The sequence below is a fragment of the Acinonyx jubatus genome, chromosome E2, assembly GCF_027475565.1.
Source record: "Acinonyx jubatus isolate Ajub_Pintada_27869175 chromosome E2, VMU_Ajub_asm_v1.0, whole genome shotgun sequence".
In the NCBI taxonomy this organism is placed as follows: Eukaryota; Metazoa; Chordata; class Mammalia; order Carnivora; family Felidae; genus Acinonyx; species Acinonyx jubatus.
The window spans coordinates 36474586-36493755 of record NC_069396.1 but is presented as its reverse complement, the minus strand read 5'-3'; the positions used below and the strand labels follow the sequence as shown (position 1 = coordinate 36493755).

The following is a 19170-nucleotide window of genomic DNA, read 5'->3' as shown; positions in this document are numbered from 1 at the left end:
ACCTATATATTATCTCCTGAGCCAGCTAAAATCACAATAAATATCTTTGTGTACATTCTGCCAAATTCTTTTTTTGGGGTCTTTTAAGATTCTATTTTTGTCTGTTTTTTTTTTTTTGTTTACTTGTTTTATTTTGGCTTTTTAAAGCAAAGTTAAACACATACATAAGTTTAGACTCAAATCACTTTTATAAAACTTATCACAAAAAACAGAAGTCCTCCTCCCCACATGTACATTTTTCACTCTCCAAATGCAACTATTTTTTTTCTCAGTTGTTTCTTTTTGTTTTTGCCTAAGCAACATTTTTATATGATGCTACTTCGTGGTTTTAGGCATTATTAATTGACCTTCCACCAGAGAAATTTAGAATTCAGTTATATCACAATTTTGATGAGACCAATATTCAATGTTTATATTATTCTAACTATGTAAATGATTTCACTTTTACTGCACATTGTTTTTTTTCCCTGAAGAGATTCTCTTTTTCCATCTGGTTAATTTTCATTACTAATTGAACCCAAACTCTCTCCAAGTTGTATAGATCTTTCAGGATGTTTACACATGTTAGGCATTATATCAATTTTATCTTCTTGAAGAAGTCTCTCCAAGTCTTCTGCTCCAATCTGAAATGGTTGCTTTCTGGACCTGCTACACAATTAATTATCATTGAGATCTCTCTTCAACATCATGCTGGATATAACCATCTTTCTCTCGAGTTGGACTCTGTGTCCTGGATGCCAGGACATTTTCTTGGTTTACTTCTTCCTTTTGATGCCATGTATCTTGCAGTAGCTTCCTGAGAAAGGGGAGTACAGGTAGCAAACATTTTGAGACTCTGAATGTTAGAAATTGGCTTTAGACTACCTTCATGCTAATCCATAGTGTGGGCAACTAAAAAGTCATAGATTCCCTCTTAGTATGTCTTCTAATGGTGTCACTATTTTTTTTTAAAAAGCCAGTACCTTTTTGTACAGTTATTTAAAAAATTATTGCTAAATATGCATACAATGAAATACACAGATCTTAAGTGTACAATTGGATGAGTTCTAACAAAATATACACCTACATAACCCACACCCTCAATCATTAATATACAGGAAATTCCTCATGTTCCTTTCCAGTCACTGCTTCCCCCACCTCATCAGCAACTGCTGTTCCATCATCAGAGATTCATTTGCCTGTTCTTAAACTTATATATGGCATTATACATCATGAACTGTTTTGTGTCTAGCTTCTCTCATTCAACACATTTTTAAAATTCACTGATGCTGTTCATATGTAAGTAGTTTGTTCCTTGCTGGGTAGTATTGCATTATATTAATTCCAAATGCTATCTTGATTTCCTCTTTTTCCCTTGAGCACTTGAAGAGGTTTTCCTTTAACAAAAGAGATAGGATTTATGATAGTACGTTTCAGCATGATCTCTACTTTTAACCATCCACTGGTCTGGGAATTTGGTGGGCCATTTCAATGTGGAAACTCAATGTCCTTCAGGTGGAAAAATTTCTTGAATTATTTCATCGATGACTTCCTTCTCCCCCATCTTCTATGTTCTTTTTTGGAACATCAGTTATTTATTGATGCTGACCTCAAACTGGTCCCCTAAATTTATCATTCTCATTCTATTTTTTCATCTCTTTTTCTACTGCTCTAGGTTCTAATACAATTCTTTAATTCTGCCAATAAACCTGTTAAAGTTTTTCATCTGCAAATCTTTATATTCATATTGTTTTAGATTTAAAGTTCATTTTCTAGGTACTTTTTGACACATGCTTTTCTATTTAAATATCATCTTGTTCTTGTTTCATAACTACAATATCTCCTCTTGCCACAAACATTAATGATAGTTTTAATTTTTTCTCTTTCATGCAAAAACTTGTTTTATCCAAGCTATTGTTTTTTCCTGTTGATGTGGTCTTAGCCTTCCATATAGATGCTTTCAGAGAACACGTGTGCACACAAGCTGGGGAGAAGCAGAGAGAGGGGGAGAGAAAGAATCCCAAGCAGGCTCCCTGTTGTCAGCACAGAGCCCATCGCAGGACTCAATCTCACAAACCATGAAATCATGACCTGAGCCAAAATCAAGAATCAGACGTTTAACCAACTGAGCTATCCAGGTGCCCCAACATGGGTAATTCTTGATAATTTGCTCATATTTATGAGTGGGATCTAAAAAGCTGATTAGCTCATATACATTGTGGAGCCTGACTCTGATCACTAATTTAGGATGATCTGAATAGGCCATTTCTTTGTGAAATCCCTAATGAAACTATCTTTATTTTAGGCTTTTTCTCTTGGGTTTTTCACATTTCCTAGAGAAGATACTACTAATCTCTTTCTTACCTGGGAGATAAAAGCCTGAGTATAGAACTCAGTATTTACCATCTCCAATTCTCACATAGTCTTCCTGATCTTAATACAGTACCCCTGCCCTCAATGACACATGGTGTTCCCTAAATCAGAGACTCTGTTTTGTCTGACCTTTTTCAAAGGATAAATTTGGAAGGAGGGGAAAATGATGTAAACAGCCCTAGCAGGCAATTAAAAAACAGACTTCCAAGCAATCTCGTTTTTAACCTCACCTTCACCTCTACACTTCCAGACCTAACTGATGTACAAATTCCTGACCTTAAGGCATTTGTGTAATAAAAATCAGTTTCTTTCTTAGTTTTCCCCAAAGGAGCTTACAATTTAGGTTTCATGGGTCTACTAAAGCAGTGATCACTTTCCAGAATTCTGCTTTTCCCATTTCTTGTCCTTGTGGTATTTGGTCCTTTAAAAGAAAAAAAGTCCCTTTACTATAATATTACTAGGAGTTGAAGATGGTGGAGAGCAAGGTGTGGTTATTCAATCTACCAACTTTAACTTGAACTCTACATTAATCTCTTATGTTCATTAATAAGATATTCAGAATTGCCCATTATATTTTAATAAAAATGTCACTCAACATTACTAATATTCAAAATAATCCTACTCCCCTCATACAAAATAAAAAATTATCTTAAACCAACCAAAAAATTTTAATGGTTTGTTTTTATGATTGTATAAAAATAGGTTGTTATCTAGATGTCTAACAAGCTTCCCTTTCCCACTCTTCTTCCTATTCTTTTTCGAAATACAGAAAACACAGTCAATTAAAAATGTGTTTTTAGACATACTGTCAGGTTTTCCTTATTAAAGGTAAAGCTTGCTTCTTTTTAAGCACCCAATGAGCAAGGAATCAATAAAAATGGAATTAAATAGCTACTTAATACTAAGAAGCATATGACAGAAGTCTATTTTAAAATACACAGATATTTCAAAAGTTCATATTTCTTATCCCTATTATATTTAGGGAACATGGTCTGCCTCAAGGGTTGGTAAAATACAGTCCAAGGTCAAATCTGGCCTGCCACCTGTTTTTATAAAGTCTTAGTGGAACAGAGCCATGCCCGTTCATTTACATATTGTCTATGGCTGCTTTCCAGCTACAATGACAGGGCAGAGTAGCTGCAACAGAAGACTGTATGGCCCACAAAGTCTAAAATATTTATTATCTGGCTCTTTACAGAAAAAGTTTGCTGACCTCCTCCCCCCTCAGACCCCTGGACTACATTAAAAGATTCTACTCCTCCCCCCTCGCCCTCCTGGCCTACATTAAGATTCCAGTTTATTCTACAAAAACTGCTTTGAGCATCTTCCTGTTTGTATTAAAAATAAATCAAAAGCATATCTTACTCTAAAAATAGCTCAAGATTTTTCTACTATAAGCTGAAAATACCTGAAAAAAGAATTTATAGCTAAGTAAATTCCTTTCTCAAGTTAACATGAAATAAAAATTCAGAGCTGTACATACAGAGTCCTAGCACAACTATCAATAGACTTCATTTCTCCAACTAAAAGACCATCATTATCTGTTTTCTCATCTCCTCTCGCCACCAGAAGCATCCCTTTTCTATTCTTTGGGTTATATTCCCTTTACTTCAACTGAAAAGAATGTTCTGTTTTCTGGGTCAAGCAGTATTTACCTCTTTTTTTTTCCCTCCTGTTGCCTTTTCTTTACCTAGTTTCCCTTCTGAAACAGGTTTTAGCACAGATTTTCTGATCACCCCATTAAAAAATACATTCAGGGGTGCCTGGGTGGCTCAGTCAGTTAAGCGTCCAACTTCAGCTCAGGTCATGATCTCGCAGTTTGTGAGTTTGAGCCCTGTGTCAGGCTCTGTGCTGACAGCTTGGAGCCTGGAGCTTGCTTTGGATTCTGTGTCTCCTCCTCTCTCTGCCCCTCCCCTGCTCATGCTCTGTCTCTCTCTGTCTCTCAATAATAAATAAACGTTAAAAAAAGATTTTTTTTTAAAACACAAAAACCCCGGGGCGCCTGGGTGGCTCAGTCGGTTGAGCATCCGACTTCGGCTCAGGTCATGATCTCGCAGTCCGTGAGTTCGAGCTCCGCGTCAGGCTCTGGGCTGATGGCTCAGAGACTGGAGCCTGCTTCCGATTCTGTGTCTCCCTCTCTCTCTGCCCCTCCCCCGTTCATGCTCTGTCTCTCTCTGTCTCAAAAATAAATAAATGTTAAAAAAAAAAAATTAAAAAACAAAACAAAACACAAAAACCCCCAAAAAACACATTCATGTTTAGAAAATAACTCAAACTCTCCGGAAGAGCAGCATAAGAGAAGGAAAGAGAAAATGGGAGTAAAATTACCCACAGAATTAAGAAGTATTTAAGTATACTTCAAAGAATACAAATATGATATAAACCTTATCCTTTTAGCTATACAGTGCTAAGAAACCATATATAATTTATTTTTACAGTAAATTTATTTTCCCTAACAGTAGTAACTTTATTCAAATAAAAGCATACAGAGGGCCACTTGGGTGGCTCAGTCGGTTAAGTGTCTGATCTCAGCTCACGTCATGATTTCGTGGTTGGGCAGTGCAGGGCCTGCTTGGGATTCTGTCTCTTCCTCTCTCTGCCCCTCCCCCACTCATGCAAAGGAGTGCATGCCCACACGCTGTCTCTCAAAATAAACTTAAAAAAAAAAGCATACAAAGCAGGGAGAAATGGTAAACAGGTAAAAAAAAAAAAAAAAAAAAAAGCTCAGATGTCTAAAATAAAACAAATTTGTGCTTATGCTTGAATACCTAAAAACGAATGCCTGAAAAAGCAAAGTATAACTCACCAGCAAGAAATTATTAATGCATTTCACTGAATATGAAATTATTTTGATACAGGTTTTTTAAGTAATTAAAAAGAGCAACTATCCCTTTTTCCATTAATTACAGGTTTGACAGTCTCAATTTCAAAAGATATTCATGGCCACATGGGGGTTCATCATCTAGTCTAGTCTCTCTACTCTTGTGTCATCTTTGAAATTTCCATGGTAAAAAGTTTTTTAGAAGATGTATAAAAAGAGAAGATGAAGTTTTAGTTAACCATAAAAACAAGTTACTGGTAGACATACTACTTATCAGAAGGAGAAGACACGTAAGGAGAAATATAAATACATTTTGGACCAAGAAGAATTTACCTAACTATCCAAAGCTGCCTCAAAGCAGGGAGGACACAATGAACAATTTAAAAATTCATACTAAAGAATACTTTCAATAGAAAAATTTTAAAACTTGTAGGTATGACAGTTTGAAGTCTAATGGAACTCAGATTTATCTTTAAAAACAAATAAACAAAAAACACCCATTTTAATAGGCTTCTCTGGGTTGTCATATGAAAATTATTATCTCTGAACTCTTACTATCATCAGTTTTTTAAAATTTTTGTAATGTTTTTATTTTTCAAAGAGAAAGAAAGAGAGCGTGAGCAAGGGAGGGGCAGAGAGAGAGAGACACAGAATTTGAAGCAGGCTCCAGGCTCTGTCAGTACAGACCCTGACACGGGGCTCGAACTCACCAACTGTGAGATCATGACCTGAGCCAAAGTTGGACCTTTAACTGACTAAGCCACCCAGGTGCCCCTCTGCTATCATCAGTTTATAGCAAGGTGAATTTTACCTAATTTAAGCCTTTAGATTTTAAAAATTAAACTCTGGTTTTTTTTTTTTTTACAACAAGCATCTATCCTGGAGGAAATATTTTCAAACTAAAATATGAGTTGTGGGGCACCTGGATGGCTCAGTTGGTTAAATATCCTACCCTTGATTTGGGTTCAGGTCATGATCTCACAGTTCATGAGATCAAGCCCTGCATCAGGCTCTGTGCTGTCAGTACATGGGCTGCTTGGGATTCTTGCTCCCCCTCTCTCTCTGCCCCTTCCCGCTCAGGCTCTCTCTTTCTCAAAATAAATAAACTTCTAAAAATTTTAAAAATAAAATATGAGTTGTGATTTTAAGTCTAGGAGCTCAATGCCTACCAAACACTTTCTTTACTACTATCTAATTAAGGATCTAGAAAAATTTTAATACTTGAAAAAAAAAAACTGCTTGGATTTATTCATACCTCTTTCTTCCTCATGTTTTTTGGCAGATGCAGTTTTAGGTCTTCCTCTTCCTCGTCTGATATGATCTGAATGGCTGTTACTTCGAGACCTCTTTCTGTTTTCTAAATCCTTATTTACTGTAGAATTTATCTTCTCTCGCCTAACTCTCTCTGTTCGCCTCCTCTTGGCCTCATGCTTGTTTTCTGTATGGATGAATAAAAGTGATATATTTTAGGGCTTAGCAAGAACTGTTTGCCCAAGTTCTCATTGTCTTCTTTTTCTTTCTAAATAGCACTAAAGTTTGCTGTCTGGCATACTTTATAAAACTACAACTGTTACATCTATGCTCCTGACACCCACATAGGAAAAAAGAAATTCAAATTGAGATCCACATTAACTCATGAGGTAGGAGGAATTTTAATAGAAGACCAGTTTCTTTATTTGGCACGGTTAATTTCAGTCCCTACATATTCACACAGTTCCACAGAGATCTTTCTGCCTTATTCCTTCTCTCTGCTTCCAAGCTAAAAATGGTCAAGTATTACAAAAGGAAAAACAAAACAAAACATTTCGTTTTGCCCCCTACTCAAATTATAGATCGAAATATGTCAAATACACAGAAGCAAAACTGACCTTAACCATAATATATTAATTAAGGTTACCAACAAAAAGCAAACAGAAGACATTCACAGAAAAATATAAAAACACTAGGGAATAAGTAGTTTTCATTTTAGCCACAGATGAGGTCATTTCTGACATTCTCAGAGCATGTGGATCCCTAAATGGAATAGCAATAGGGGAACTTTACTCAATATGATAATGCAAGAAGCGATCCTTCTCACTCCAAACAATTCAAAATGTTGGAGAAGACAAATTTTAAAAAACAAAAATGTGCTTTTAATACATCGGAACTCAAAAGCAACAAAGAGAAGGGGCACCTGGGTGGCTCAGTCGATTAAACATCTGACTTCAGCTCAGGTCATGATCTCATGGCTTGTGAACTGCAGCCCGGTGTCTGTCTCTGTCTCTCTGCCCCTCCCAACTCGTGCTCTGTCTGTCTCTCTCAAAAATAAACATTAAAAAAAAAAAAAAAAGCAACAAAGAGAATTCCCCAAATGGCTAAACCACAATGGTGAAGGGCCAAAATAAATAAAATTCATATCCCAAGAAGTAAAGGGAATAATTTAAAAGACTGTAATATAATTATGCTTAATAGGCTAGTGTAAAATTAAAAAAAATAGTAATGATTATTTCCAAATACCATATCTTTAGAAAATTAATTAATTCTAATCTCAGACAGATATCAGATGATGCAAGAACATTTAATTATTCCAGACTTCAAGTTATCAAAGACAACCAGGCTTGTTAAAGGATTCAAGGGCAAATTGAAAAGGCCTGACCACTGCAGGACAACTTGAGCATCAATAAAAATAGTAACTGTAAAGCTGAAACATCAAATATACTGAAAACTACAAGCACATGACATTAAATACAAAAACAAAAGCAAAAACTACTTGACCACGATAGGAAGACGCTAATGAACCAACTGAGTATTTTGAAAACTTAAAGAGACAGAATTCAAACTGTACCATTTACTGGATAACAAAACAACAGATAAAGAGAAGTTTCTCATTTAAGGATTATTGTGGATAAAAAATGAAGAAAGAATGATAAAATCAAAGTATACTGTTTTCAACCAGAAATGAACTAAAGGATGTAAGTACTAAACATAAATAGCTGCTAACATCAGAAAAACAGAGACAAGCAGGCTTTAATGAACCTCCTGACAGAATATCTACCTATTAAGTAATCTTGTCAAGAAAATCAAGCCTTTGAATCTAAATTACAATTTATAGGAAAAACAAGTCACTGGAGGAATGTGTGATCCTATATTCCTACACCATAAAGACCCAAACAGCACATCCAAATGTAAAAGTGACAGTATCTTTAACATATAATTTGCCAGGAAAAACAAAAAAAAAGAAAACAACGGATAAAAAAGAGCTAAAAAAGATATTGTCCATATGTAACATGGAATTTGGTTTTTAAAACTTTTTTTTTTAAGTTTTTAAGACCATTTATGAGACACCTGAAAATTTCAACACCAGTTACGTATTTAATATTAAGGAATTGTTAATTTTAATTGTGCTTATGTTTTTAAAGGTCTGTCTTTTAGAAACATATAATGAAATATTTATAACTGAAATTACATGAGATTTGCTTAAAAATAATGTGCAAGGGAAGGAGTAAATGTGGGTGTTAATGGGGACAGGTTGGCCATTTTCTCCTCTGTGTGTGCTTAGAAAACTTCTAAAAAAAATTAAGGAAATAGTGATAGGTAAAGCTTATGGTATGCCTTTTGAAGTTCAACAATGAATTTAGGTTTGTTCTTCCACCTACACACTCATCCCTGCTAACTTCTAAATTATTAGCCAAACTTCTCAAAAAGAGATATCTGTACTTTCTGTCTTCAGTTTCTCAACCTCCCATTCCCTCATCAATCCATTCCAATATAGTTCCCCAATCAATGAAACTGATCATCCAGAAGGACAAACATCTGTTAACAAATCTAACAGTTTCTCTTTTATCATCTCAATACCATTTGTTATCAAATCTAACAGCATCTTTCTTTAATCATCTTAATACCATCCCTCAAAAATTCAACAAAGATAGGGGTGCCTGGGTGGCTCAGTCGGTTACACATCTGACTTCAGCTCAGGTCATGATCTTGGTTTGTGAGTTTGAGACCCATATGGGGCTGGTCTGCTGTCAGCATAGAGCCCACTTCAGATCCTCTGTCCCCCTCTCCCTGCAGTTCCTTCATGCACACACACATACTCTCTCTCCCCAAAATAAATAAACATTAAAAAGGAGGAGGAGGAGAAGTAACACACTCTCTCTCCCCAAAATAAATAAACATTAAAGAGGAGGAGGAGGGAGGAGAAGAAAGAAAAAAGAAGAAAGAAGAAGAAGAGGCACCTGGGTGGCTTAGTCAGTTAAGCACCCAACTTTGGCTCATGAGTTTGAGCCCCACATCAGGCTCTGCACTGATAGCACAGGGCCTGCTTGAGATTCTGTCTCCCTCTCTTTCTCTGCCCCTCTCCCGCTCTCTCAAAATAAACTTAAAAAAAAAAAAGAAAGAAAATTCAACAAAGATGACTATACTTTTCCTTAAATTATTCTTCACTTGATTTTCAGGCTTCTGTCTTTTCCTCCACCAGGTTCTCACCTTTAATATTAAAGCCCTGGGACTCTGACCTGAGCTCTCTTCTCTTACTTACACTCTAGATAATCCATAGACCCAAACAGTTCCAAAATTTATACTTTCAACTGATATCTTTCCAAAGCTCCAACTGCCTACCTGACAGCTTCACTCTAATATCTTACAAGCATTTCAAATGTATCAAAAAAATAACTTGATTTTCCCTCCTCCAAAGCTTCCTTATATTAATAGATAGTACCACCCAGGTGCAAAAGCCAAATAATTTGTAGTTATCTGTGACTCATCTTGTTTCCTATCATCACAAAAGTCCACAGGTATTCTTTGCAAAATATATCTACAATTACTTTATCTCTTTGCCTCTATGGTCAACATCCAAACCTAATATATTTTGTAGCTGCCAAAATTATCTTTAACATATTCAAACCATATAGCTGCCCTTCTAAAATCTTTCATTAGCTTTTCATTGTATTAAAAAATAAAGTTAAATTTCCTTATGAGAGACTACAAGTGCCTATAAGACCTGACATTTGCCTCTTTCCAATCTTCTCATAGTGCTAGACACTTTGTTCACTACACTCCAGACATGCCTCCCTTTAATTAAAACAAGTTCCTTCCTCCCCTTAAGTCTCTGCATTTGCTAATCCTTCTGCCTAAAGCTCTTCCCAAAACTGTTAATGAAGCCACTTATTTACTTCAAATTGTCAATTTATAAATAAGACTCTGTGTCTCACAGTCCATATTACTTTTTATAATCCACTACTACTATAATCTGTTATTTATTTATATGCTCAGTCCCCCATTAGAATATAAACTCTATGAAAGCTGGGAGGCCTTTGTCTCATTCACAGATCGAGAACATTACTTACACAGATTAAGTAGTGCTGAATAAATAAAATCAGACTGAGCACAAGCATCTACCCCCCCCCCCACCTTTGTGGAAAATCCCACTGAAATGAGAATAAACATGGGTAAAAGGTAAAGGGAAAAAGGAAAATAAATCTGTAGTGCTGGAAACAAGGAAAGGATGCTATCAATCACCTGAAATTATAGAGTTTCAGCCAATTGGCGAGCTCACAGATTCTGATTAAGAAACCAGAATAGAAGAAACTATAATCTAAACTAGAAACAAAAGATGGCTCCTGTAGAAGGGAGAGCTGTTCTTCCCCAAAATACTCCCAGGACAGATCAAAAAGTACAGTGAGGGAGAGCAAGCCATGAGTAATCATCAGAATACCTACAGGACTATTGCAGAACAGTTGGGCCTAAGAACTGACATAAGGAACCTCCAAAACATAGAAGAAAGAAACAAATGGCAACTCCTCATAGAAATGAAATACTGGGGCGCCTGGGCGACTCAGTTGGTTAAGCAACAGACTTGATTCAGCTCAGGACACGATCTCATAGTTGTAAATTCAAGCCCTGAATGGGTTTTGCGCTAATAGCTTGGGACCTACTTAGTATTGTGTCCCCCTCTCTCTCTGCCCCTCCCCCACTTGCTCTCTATTTCTCTCTCAAAATAAATAAAAACTTAAAAAATGAAGTACTATAAGGGATTTTGCATTCTCTCCCAGAATGAAGCTTTCCTTATTTTGGCAATCATGGAATTCAACAGGATCACTCAGCTCGTATAATTTACATCCAAAAGCCTGCCAATAAGCTCCTCCCAACGGTACACTGAAGAGATCTGTGGTCAAAACAGACCTTTAAAACAGTGTGTATGATAGTCATGCTAATTATCTACACTGATAAATCAAATCCTTCATTTATAAATATCAACAGGCAATTAAGGATTACCAGCAATTTAAGGAAAATGAAAAGTGTAACAGAGGAAGAACAAAATAAAATAGGAGGAAGAAAGGTAGTTCAAAAAACAAGACAAGGGGTGTCTGGGTGGCTCAGTCGGTTAAGCGTCAGACTTCGGCTCAGGTCGTGATCTCACAGTCCGTGAGTTTGAGCCCTGTGTCAGGCTCTGTGCTGACAGCTCAGAGCCTTGAGCCTGTTTCAGATTCTGTGTCTCCCTCTTTCTCGGCCCCTCCCACGCTCACGCTCTCTCTCCTTCAAAAATAAATAAACATTAAAAAAAAAAAAACACAAAAAACAAGACAAAACCATCTTTAAAACATTCTAATGCATACCTTTAGAGAGACCTGATTGGACTTTATATCATTAAGAATAAGATTCTTTTACAGAAATAGAAAGCTCAATCCTAAAATTCATATGGACTCTCAAGCGATCCAAAATAGCTAAAAGAATCTTGAAAAACAATGTCAGAGGTCTCATATTTCCTGATTTCAAAACTCACTAATAAACTACAGTAATCAAAAAAGTGTGGTACTGCAGTATGACAGATATACAGACCAACAGAATAAAATAGAGAGCCCAGAAATAAATCCTTGAATATATGGTCAAAGGATTTTCAATAACAGTGCCAAGACGATTCAAGGAGAAAAAGATAATATTTTCAAGTCATACTGGGACAACTGGATATCCACATGCAAATAAATGTAATTGGACCCTTATTTTATACCATATACAAAAATTAACTCAAAATGGATTGAAGACCTAAATATAACAGCTAAAACTATAAAATGCTTAGAACAAAAAGGGAAAAGCTTCTTAACACTGGACTTGGCAATGATTTTTTGGATATGACCCCAAAAGTACAGGCAACAAAGAAAAAACAGACAATTGGATTTCATTAAAATTTAAAACTTTTGTACATCAAAGGACACTATCAACAGAGTAAAAAGGCAACTTATGGAATGGGAGGAAATATTTGTAAATGTGTATCAGATGAAGGATTAATATCCAGAATAAAAAGAACTTACACAACTCAATAACAATCCAATTCAAAAATGAGCAAAGAACTTGAATAGACATTTCTCCAAAGATGACAGGCAAATGAAAAGATGTTCAACATCACTAATCATTAGAGAAATGCAAATCAAAACCACAAGTTACCACTTCATACTGATTACAATGGCTATTATCAAAAGCATATAAAATATGCATTGGTGGGGCGCCTGGGTGGCTCAGTCGGTTAAGCGTCCGACTTTGGCTGAGGTCATGATCTCGTGGTTCATGAGTTCAAGCCCCGTGTCGGGCTCTGTGCTGACAGCTCAGAACCTGGAGCCTGTTTCAGATTCTGTGTCTCCCTCTCTCTCTCTGATCCTCCCCCGTTCATGCTCTGTCTCTGTCTCAAAAATAAATAAACGTTAAAAAAAAAAATTTAAAAAAAAATACGCATTGGTGAGGATGTGGAGGAATTGGAAACTTTGGGCACTGCTGCTGGTAACATAAAATAGTGCAGCTGCGGTGAAAAATGATATGGCATTACCATATACACAAAAATACCCTATGACCCAGCAATTCCACTTCTGGCATATATACAAAAGAAAACAGGGAATCAAACAGATATTTGAACAACCATGTTCACAGCAGCATTATTGACAATAGCCAAGAGGTGGAAGCAACTCAAGTGTCCATCAAGGCATGAATAAACAAAATGTAGTACATACACACAATGAAGTATTATTTAAAAAGGAAATTCTGACACATGCTACAACATGGATGATCTTTAAAGACATTAATGCTAAGTGAAAAAGCCAGACACAAAAAGGCAAATACTGTGTGATTCCAAATAGGAAATAACTACACTAGTCAAATTCACAAGTACAAAACATATATATATATATATATATATATTTTGCCTGAGGCAGTGGGGAAGGGGAACAGAGAGTTACTGTTTAATGGGTATGGCCTTTCAGTTTGGGAAGATGAAAAGAGTCCTGGAGATTAATAGTGGTGATGGTTAGGTACACAATATGAATGCACTTAATGCTTAAAATGATTAAAATACTAATTTTATGTTATGTGTAATTCACCACAATGAATAATATGAAAAAAATAAGATTCAATGAAAAAGAAATCAGAAAACAAGATGAACTATTCAAAATTAAAATGCAAAAGAGAAGCTAAATAATGGACATATCTGAAGACAAAATTATAGATCTAGAAACGGAAATCCATGAAATTTCCTGGAACACCAAAAAACAAAAAAGAGAATAGGTGAAAAGTAAGTGAAGAGAAATGAAGATCCAAGAAATCTAATATTCACCCATGACATAATTATTAATTATCTACCCAATATTCATTCTCCCCCTCTTCATTAAGAACAGAATATTCTGTTCAAGACAGCAATGGGCCCAGCTAAAATATACACATTCTAAGACTCTCCTGCAGATGAAGTGGACATAGAATTTTGTTCTGGCCATTAACAAGCATGTGGAATTGGGTGAGGTTGCCAAAAGATTTTTTTTTAAGGGGGTAAGCATAGCTGGCATGTCCCTTTGTCCCTCTGCCCTTCCCTTTTCTTCCTACTTGGAATGCTTATGGGATGCGTAGAGGTACAATAGCTATCTTGTTAACAATGAAGATGAAAGCCATGTCAGGACAGAAGAAAGAGAAGAGCCCACGTCCTTGATGATATCATTGAATCATTAGTCCCATAGTGCCAACTTCACCTTTCTTTACTACACAGTGGAAAAAAACCCTATTTGTCCAGTCCAGTGTTAGTCTCTGTGGATGGTAATCCTGATGTATCATACAATAAGTATGCAGTAAGTATGCCAAGAGAAGAGAAAAACGAATGGAGAAAAAGAAATACTGGGTAAAAACTGCCCTAAACTGAAGATTTGAGCCCTCATATGGAAAGGACTGAGGAAGAATGAAGATGACATTTAAATGTGAGTACAAAGGAAAGGCCTTCCACACAATGGAAAACAGGAAATGTACCACCACATATCTTTTATAAAAAAATTTTTTTCCAGGCCTAAAACAATTTTCTGGAAAATTTATTTCAGAAATAAAAGCACATGAGTTAAAAAAAAAAAAATGGTACATAAGAAAAAGTGGAATTATCCTAAGAGTACAAAGGAAAGAAATCTCAGTATGACAGCTATGCAGCAGACCTAAAATCAGCCAGCCTTAATTAGACAAAGTCAGAAGATTCTATAAGAGCCCTAAAAATAAATACTGACATCATTATACAAACTATATGATTAAGAACCTAAATGTATATGTACAGATATAAAGCTATGCATTCTTCCATCAAAAGGCAAAACAAAAACTTAAAGCCATGTCTCATATATGAATGTATAGCAATTTTAAGTGATTAGCATATAAGAAACAATGTTTTCTGAAATAACAAAACCAAACCTTCATTGTCAAGTAATTCAGAGTTGAGGATCACTTACTACTGAATTAATATTCAATCACTGGATTTATAAAAGGTACTGGCAATCAATTGGCAATAATCATTTCACTTTTTTTCTTAACTAAAAGTGAATGTTATTTATAGACTTCTTGGCTTATTTATCAGCCTCTATTAACTTATCCTAGAGAATAATTTGAAAAGTTTAATTTTTTTAATCCATTTTTTCCTTCTCAATTAAAACTGAGGAGGTTGTTATTTATCTGCCTAAGCTTAACCTGAAGAAATATACAGTTTATTTATTAATGTTTATTTTTGAAGGAGAAAGAAAGAGAGTAAGTGGGGGAGGGGAAGAGAGAGAGGGGGAGATACAGAATCTGAAGCAGGCTCCAGCCTCTGAGCTGTCAGCAGTCAACAGTCTGCCGCTTGACCAACTGAGCCACCCAGACTCCTATCTTTATAGTTTTTATAATTAAAATTTTAGAAGGAAAAAGGCACATCCATAATTATTAAATGCAAAATGGCACCCCTGATATGACAAAACACCCAGAATAACCATCAGAAAAAACAAATTTAAACATCTGGATAAAGCAGAGTTTGTTCTCGCCAAAAATTGTTTCTATCAAAATTTTTGGTGACTGATCAAATATTTGAACAATATTTGGTGCTCAAGGTTTGGTCTATAGTACAGATACTCTCAATTTTAGGATATATAGTATTTCTCATTTAATCTCTTTTTATTTTTTTAAGATTTTTTTTTTTTTAGGTAATCTCTACACCCAATGTGGGGCTCAAATTTACAGTCCCCCAAACAAGAGTCCTAATTAATGTTCCACCGACTGAGCCAGACAGAGACCCCTTCTTTAACCTTTTTTTTAAAGAAATTGCTTCAAATCGATAGTTTAAGACTTAATCATGAAACTATTTTTTTTTCTCTTTTAATTCATTTATTTTTAAATTTACATCCAAGTTAGTTAGCATATAATGCAACAATGATTTCAGGAGTAGATTCCAGTGATTCAACCCCTATGTGTAACACCCAGTGCTCATCCCAACAAGTGTCTTCCTTAATGCCCCTTACCCATTCAGCCCATTCTCCCTCCCACAACCCCTCCAGCAACCCTCTGTTTGTTCTCTAAGAGTCGCTTATGTTTTGCTCCCCTCCCTGTTTTTATATTATTTTTGCTTCCCTTCCCTTATGTTCATCTGTTTTGTATCTTAAATTCCTTATATGGGTGAAGTCATATGACATTTATCTTTTTCTGACTACTTTTGCTTAGCATAATACCCTCTAGTTCCATCCACGTAGCTGCAAATGGCAAGATTTCACCGTTTTTGATTGCTAAGTAATACTCCATTGTATATATATACCACATCTTCTTTATCCATTCATCTGTCAATGGACATTTGGGCTCTTTCCAAACTGGCTATTGTCAATAGCTATAAACATTGGGGTGCATGTGCTCCTTTGAAACAGCACACCTGTATCCTCTGGACAAATACCTAGTAGTGCAATTGCTGGGTCATAGGGTATCTCTATTTTTAATTTTTTGAGGAACCTCCATACTGTTTTCCAAAGTGGCTATACCAGTTCGTATTCCCACCAGCAGTGCAAAAGAGATCCTCCTTCTCTGCATCCTCTCCAATATCTATTTTTTAAACTCTTAGGCAACCATTCAATTTAGAAATGAAATCCTACATTAACAAGACAGTTAATTTTTAAAAATTTTTTTAATGTTTTTATTTATTTTTGAGACAGAGAGAGACAGGACATGAGCAGGGGAGGGGCAGAGAAAGAGGGAGACACAGAATCTGAAGCAGGCTCCAGGCTCTGAGCTGTCAGCACAGAGCCCGATGTGGGGCTCAAACTCACAGACCGTGAGATCATGACCTGAGCCGAAGTCAGACGCTTAACCAACTGTGCCACCCAGGCATCCCAAGACAGTTAATTTTTAAAAACCTATCTCCATTTACTACTGCCCCCCTAAAAAAGAATACAAGGAATAACACAGACCTAACTCATTTGGAAAGTTATCAAAGAATAATTAATTGTCTTTTGGTTCTATGCAGTCATACAAAACACTGAGCATTTCTTTTTTTTTTTTTTAAATTTGTTTAATGTTTATTTATTTTTGAGAGAGAGAGAGAGAGAGAGAGAGAGCGCAGGGGAGGGGCAGGGAGAGGAGGAGACACAGAATCTGAAACAGGCTCCAGGCTCTGAGCTGTCATCACAGAGCCAAGACAGGGCTTTAACTCACAAAACTATGAGATTATGACCTGAGCTGAAGTCAGAAGCTTAACCAACTGACCTACCCAGGCACTCCATCTTAATACAGATTTATTTATAACACTCATCTTTTCCCCTTATCAAAATTAAAAAACTTGTAAAAATCCTTTAATTTCCATAATAAATTTTATTTAAATGTATTTTCAGCTAGACAAAGTTCTATGTAGGTAGTGTCCTACCTCCCTATTTCTACTGTGCTATGAAGATACACAGATAATTAGTATATTTGAAAAAATGTGAGTTTTAAGCAATTCAAGCTTAGATAAATCTATTTGACTTAGCAGCTAATTTTCCTCCTACATGTCACAAACTTACAACAGAAATTTCGGGACACCTGAGTAGCTTGGTTAAACATCCGACTTCGGCTCAGGTCATGATCTCACGGTCTGTGAGTTCGAGCCCCACATCAGGCTCTGTGCTGACAGCTCAGAGCCTGGAGCCTGCTTCAGATTCTGTCTCTCCCTCTACCTCTCCCCTCCCCTGCTCATGCTTTGTCTCTCTCTCTCTCAAAATAAACATTTAAAAAATTAAAAAAAAAATTCAACCCACTGAAATTTAACATTATCTTCTTTCTACAGCTTTGATTTCATTTTTAAAATAACTGCAATCTGAACTTTACAGATGGCTCTCTTTCCTGTTTTAAATGTTTGTGTAAGTAAAAGTCTTCCTTGATTCCTCCCTTCTTATTTAGTGATCTACCCATGTAGAAATCATTTTGTGGGGTCTTAAAATTAAAAACAAATGGAAAATAGAACTACCACATGATACAGCAATTCTACTTCTGGGTATTTATCCAAAGAAAATACTAACTTGAAAAGATACATGCACCCCATGTTCATTGTAGCATTATTTACAATAGCCAAGATTTGGAAACAATCTAAAGTGTCCACTGATGGATGAATGGATAAAGATAATGTGGAGTATTATTCGGTCATAAAACAGAATTGACAGAATAAAATCTTGCCATTTTTGGCAACATGGATGGCGATATGCTAAGTGATATGTTAGACAAAGGAAGATAAATACCATATAATCCCACTTATATGTGAAATCTTAAAAATCAAACCTAAACTCATAAATAACAGAGAACAGATTGGTGGTTGCCAGAGGTGAGACTTGGCAGGTTTGCGGGGATGGGGTGGGGTGGGCGGTGATCTGGGTTGAAGAGGGTCCTACAAGCTTCCAGTTACACTATACAATATACAAAGTACAAGTTTCTAACAACAATATAAATAAGTCATGACAAGTAACATACAACATGGTGACTATAGTTAATAATACTCTATTGCATATTTGAAAGTTACTAAGAGTAAATATTTAAAGTTCTCATTACAAGAAAAAAAACTTCTGTAAAAAAAAAGTTCATGCAAGTATCGTTTTGTACTTTTTTTTTAAGTATTAAAGTTTATTTATTTTGAGAGAGACACAGCACAAGTGGGGGAGGGGCAGAAAAGGAGGGAGAAAGGGAGGGAGAGTGAAAGGGAGAGAGAAAGGAAATCCCAAGCAGTGCCTGACACAGGGCTCAAACCCACCAACTGTGAGATGATGACCTGAGCCAAAGTCGTGCGCTGGATGTTTAACTTAGGTGAGCTGGATGTTTAACTTACGGAGCCACTCAGGCACGCCCCGTACTTTTTTTCTTAAATTAACTTTTAGAGATTTTTCCATGTCAATACATAACAATTTGCACCATTCTAATTAGCATATACTATTGTTCCCTAAAAGACGTACCCTCCTTAATCACTCCCCACTGATAATATCTGGCTTCACTTTTCCTATTATAAACACTGTTGCCTGAAAATCCTAGTAAGTATTTCATTGTGTATTATAAACAACTATCTCCAGGTTACATACCTGTTGATAAAGAAGTCTAGATTCTAGGTTATGTGCATTTAAAACTTTTAACAACTACTGTCAGACTGTTCTGCAAAAAGGCTGTGGTGTTTTATAACCTCACCACTAGTATGAAAGTACTCATTCCACCATATTCATAAAAGTACTTGGAAATCCTTTACATTTTTGTCAGAATATGGGTAAAAA

At 35.9% G+C, this 19170-nt stretch overlaps 1 protein-coding gene across 3 annotated transcripts in view; it reads right to left on the bottom strand.

The window, feature by feature from the left end:
* The window catches only part of CE2H16orf87 (chromosome E2 C16orf87 homolog), a 35396-nt gene that overhangs the window by 3522 nt on the left and 12704 nt on the right, over positions 1-19170 (bottom strand). Inside the window, exons 3-4 of one of the 3 annotated variants that reach the window (XM_027044516.2) lie at positions 6429-6611; positions 105-796 (exon numbers count right to left, since the gene is read on the bottom strand). The exons of 1 other annotated variant lie outside the window; for it this stretch is intronic. In XM_027044516.2, coding sequence (XP_026900317.1) covers positions 756-796; positions 6429-6611 — 224 coding nt within the window. In that variant the 3' untranslated portion in view covers positions 105-755. Of the gene's footprint in view, positions 1-104; positions 797-6428; positions 6612-19170 lie in introns of those variants that run through there. One more of the 3 variants, XM_027044515.2, reaches the window with a different exon arrangement.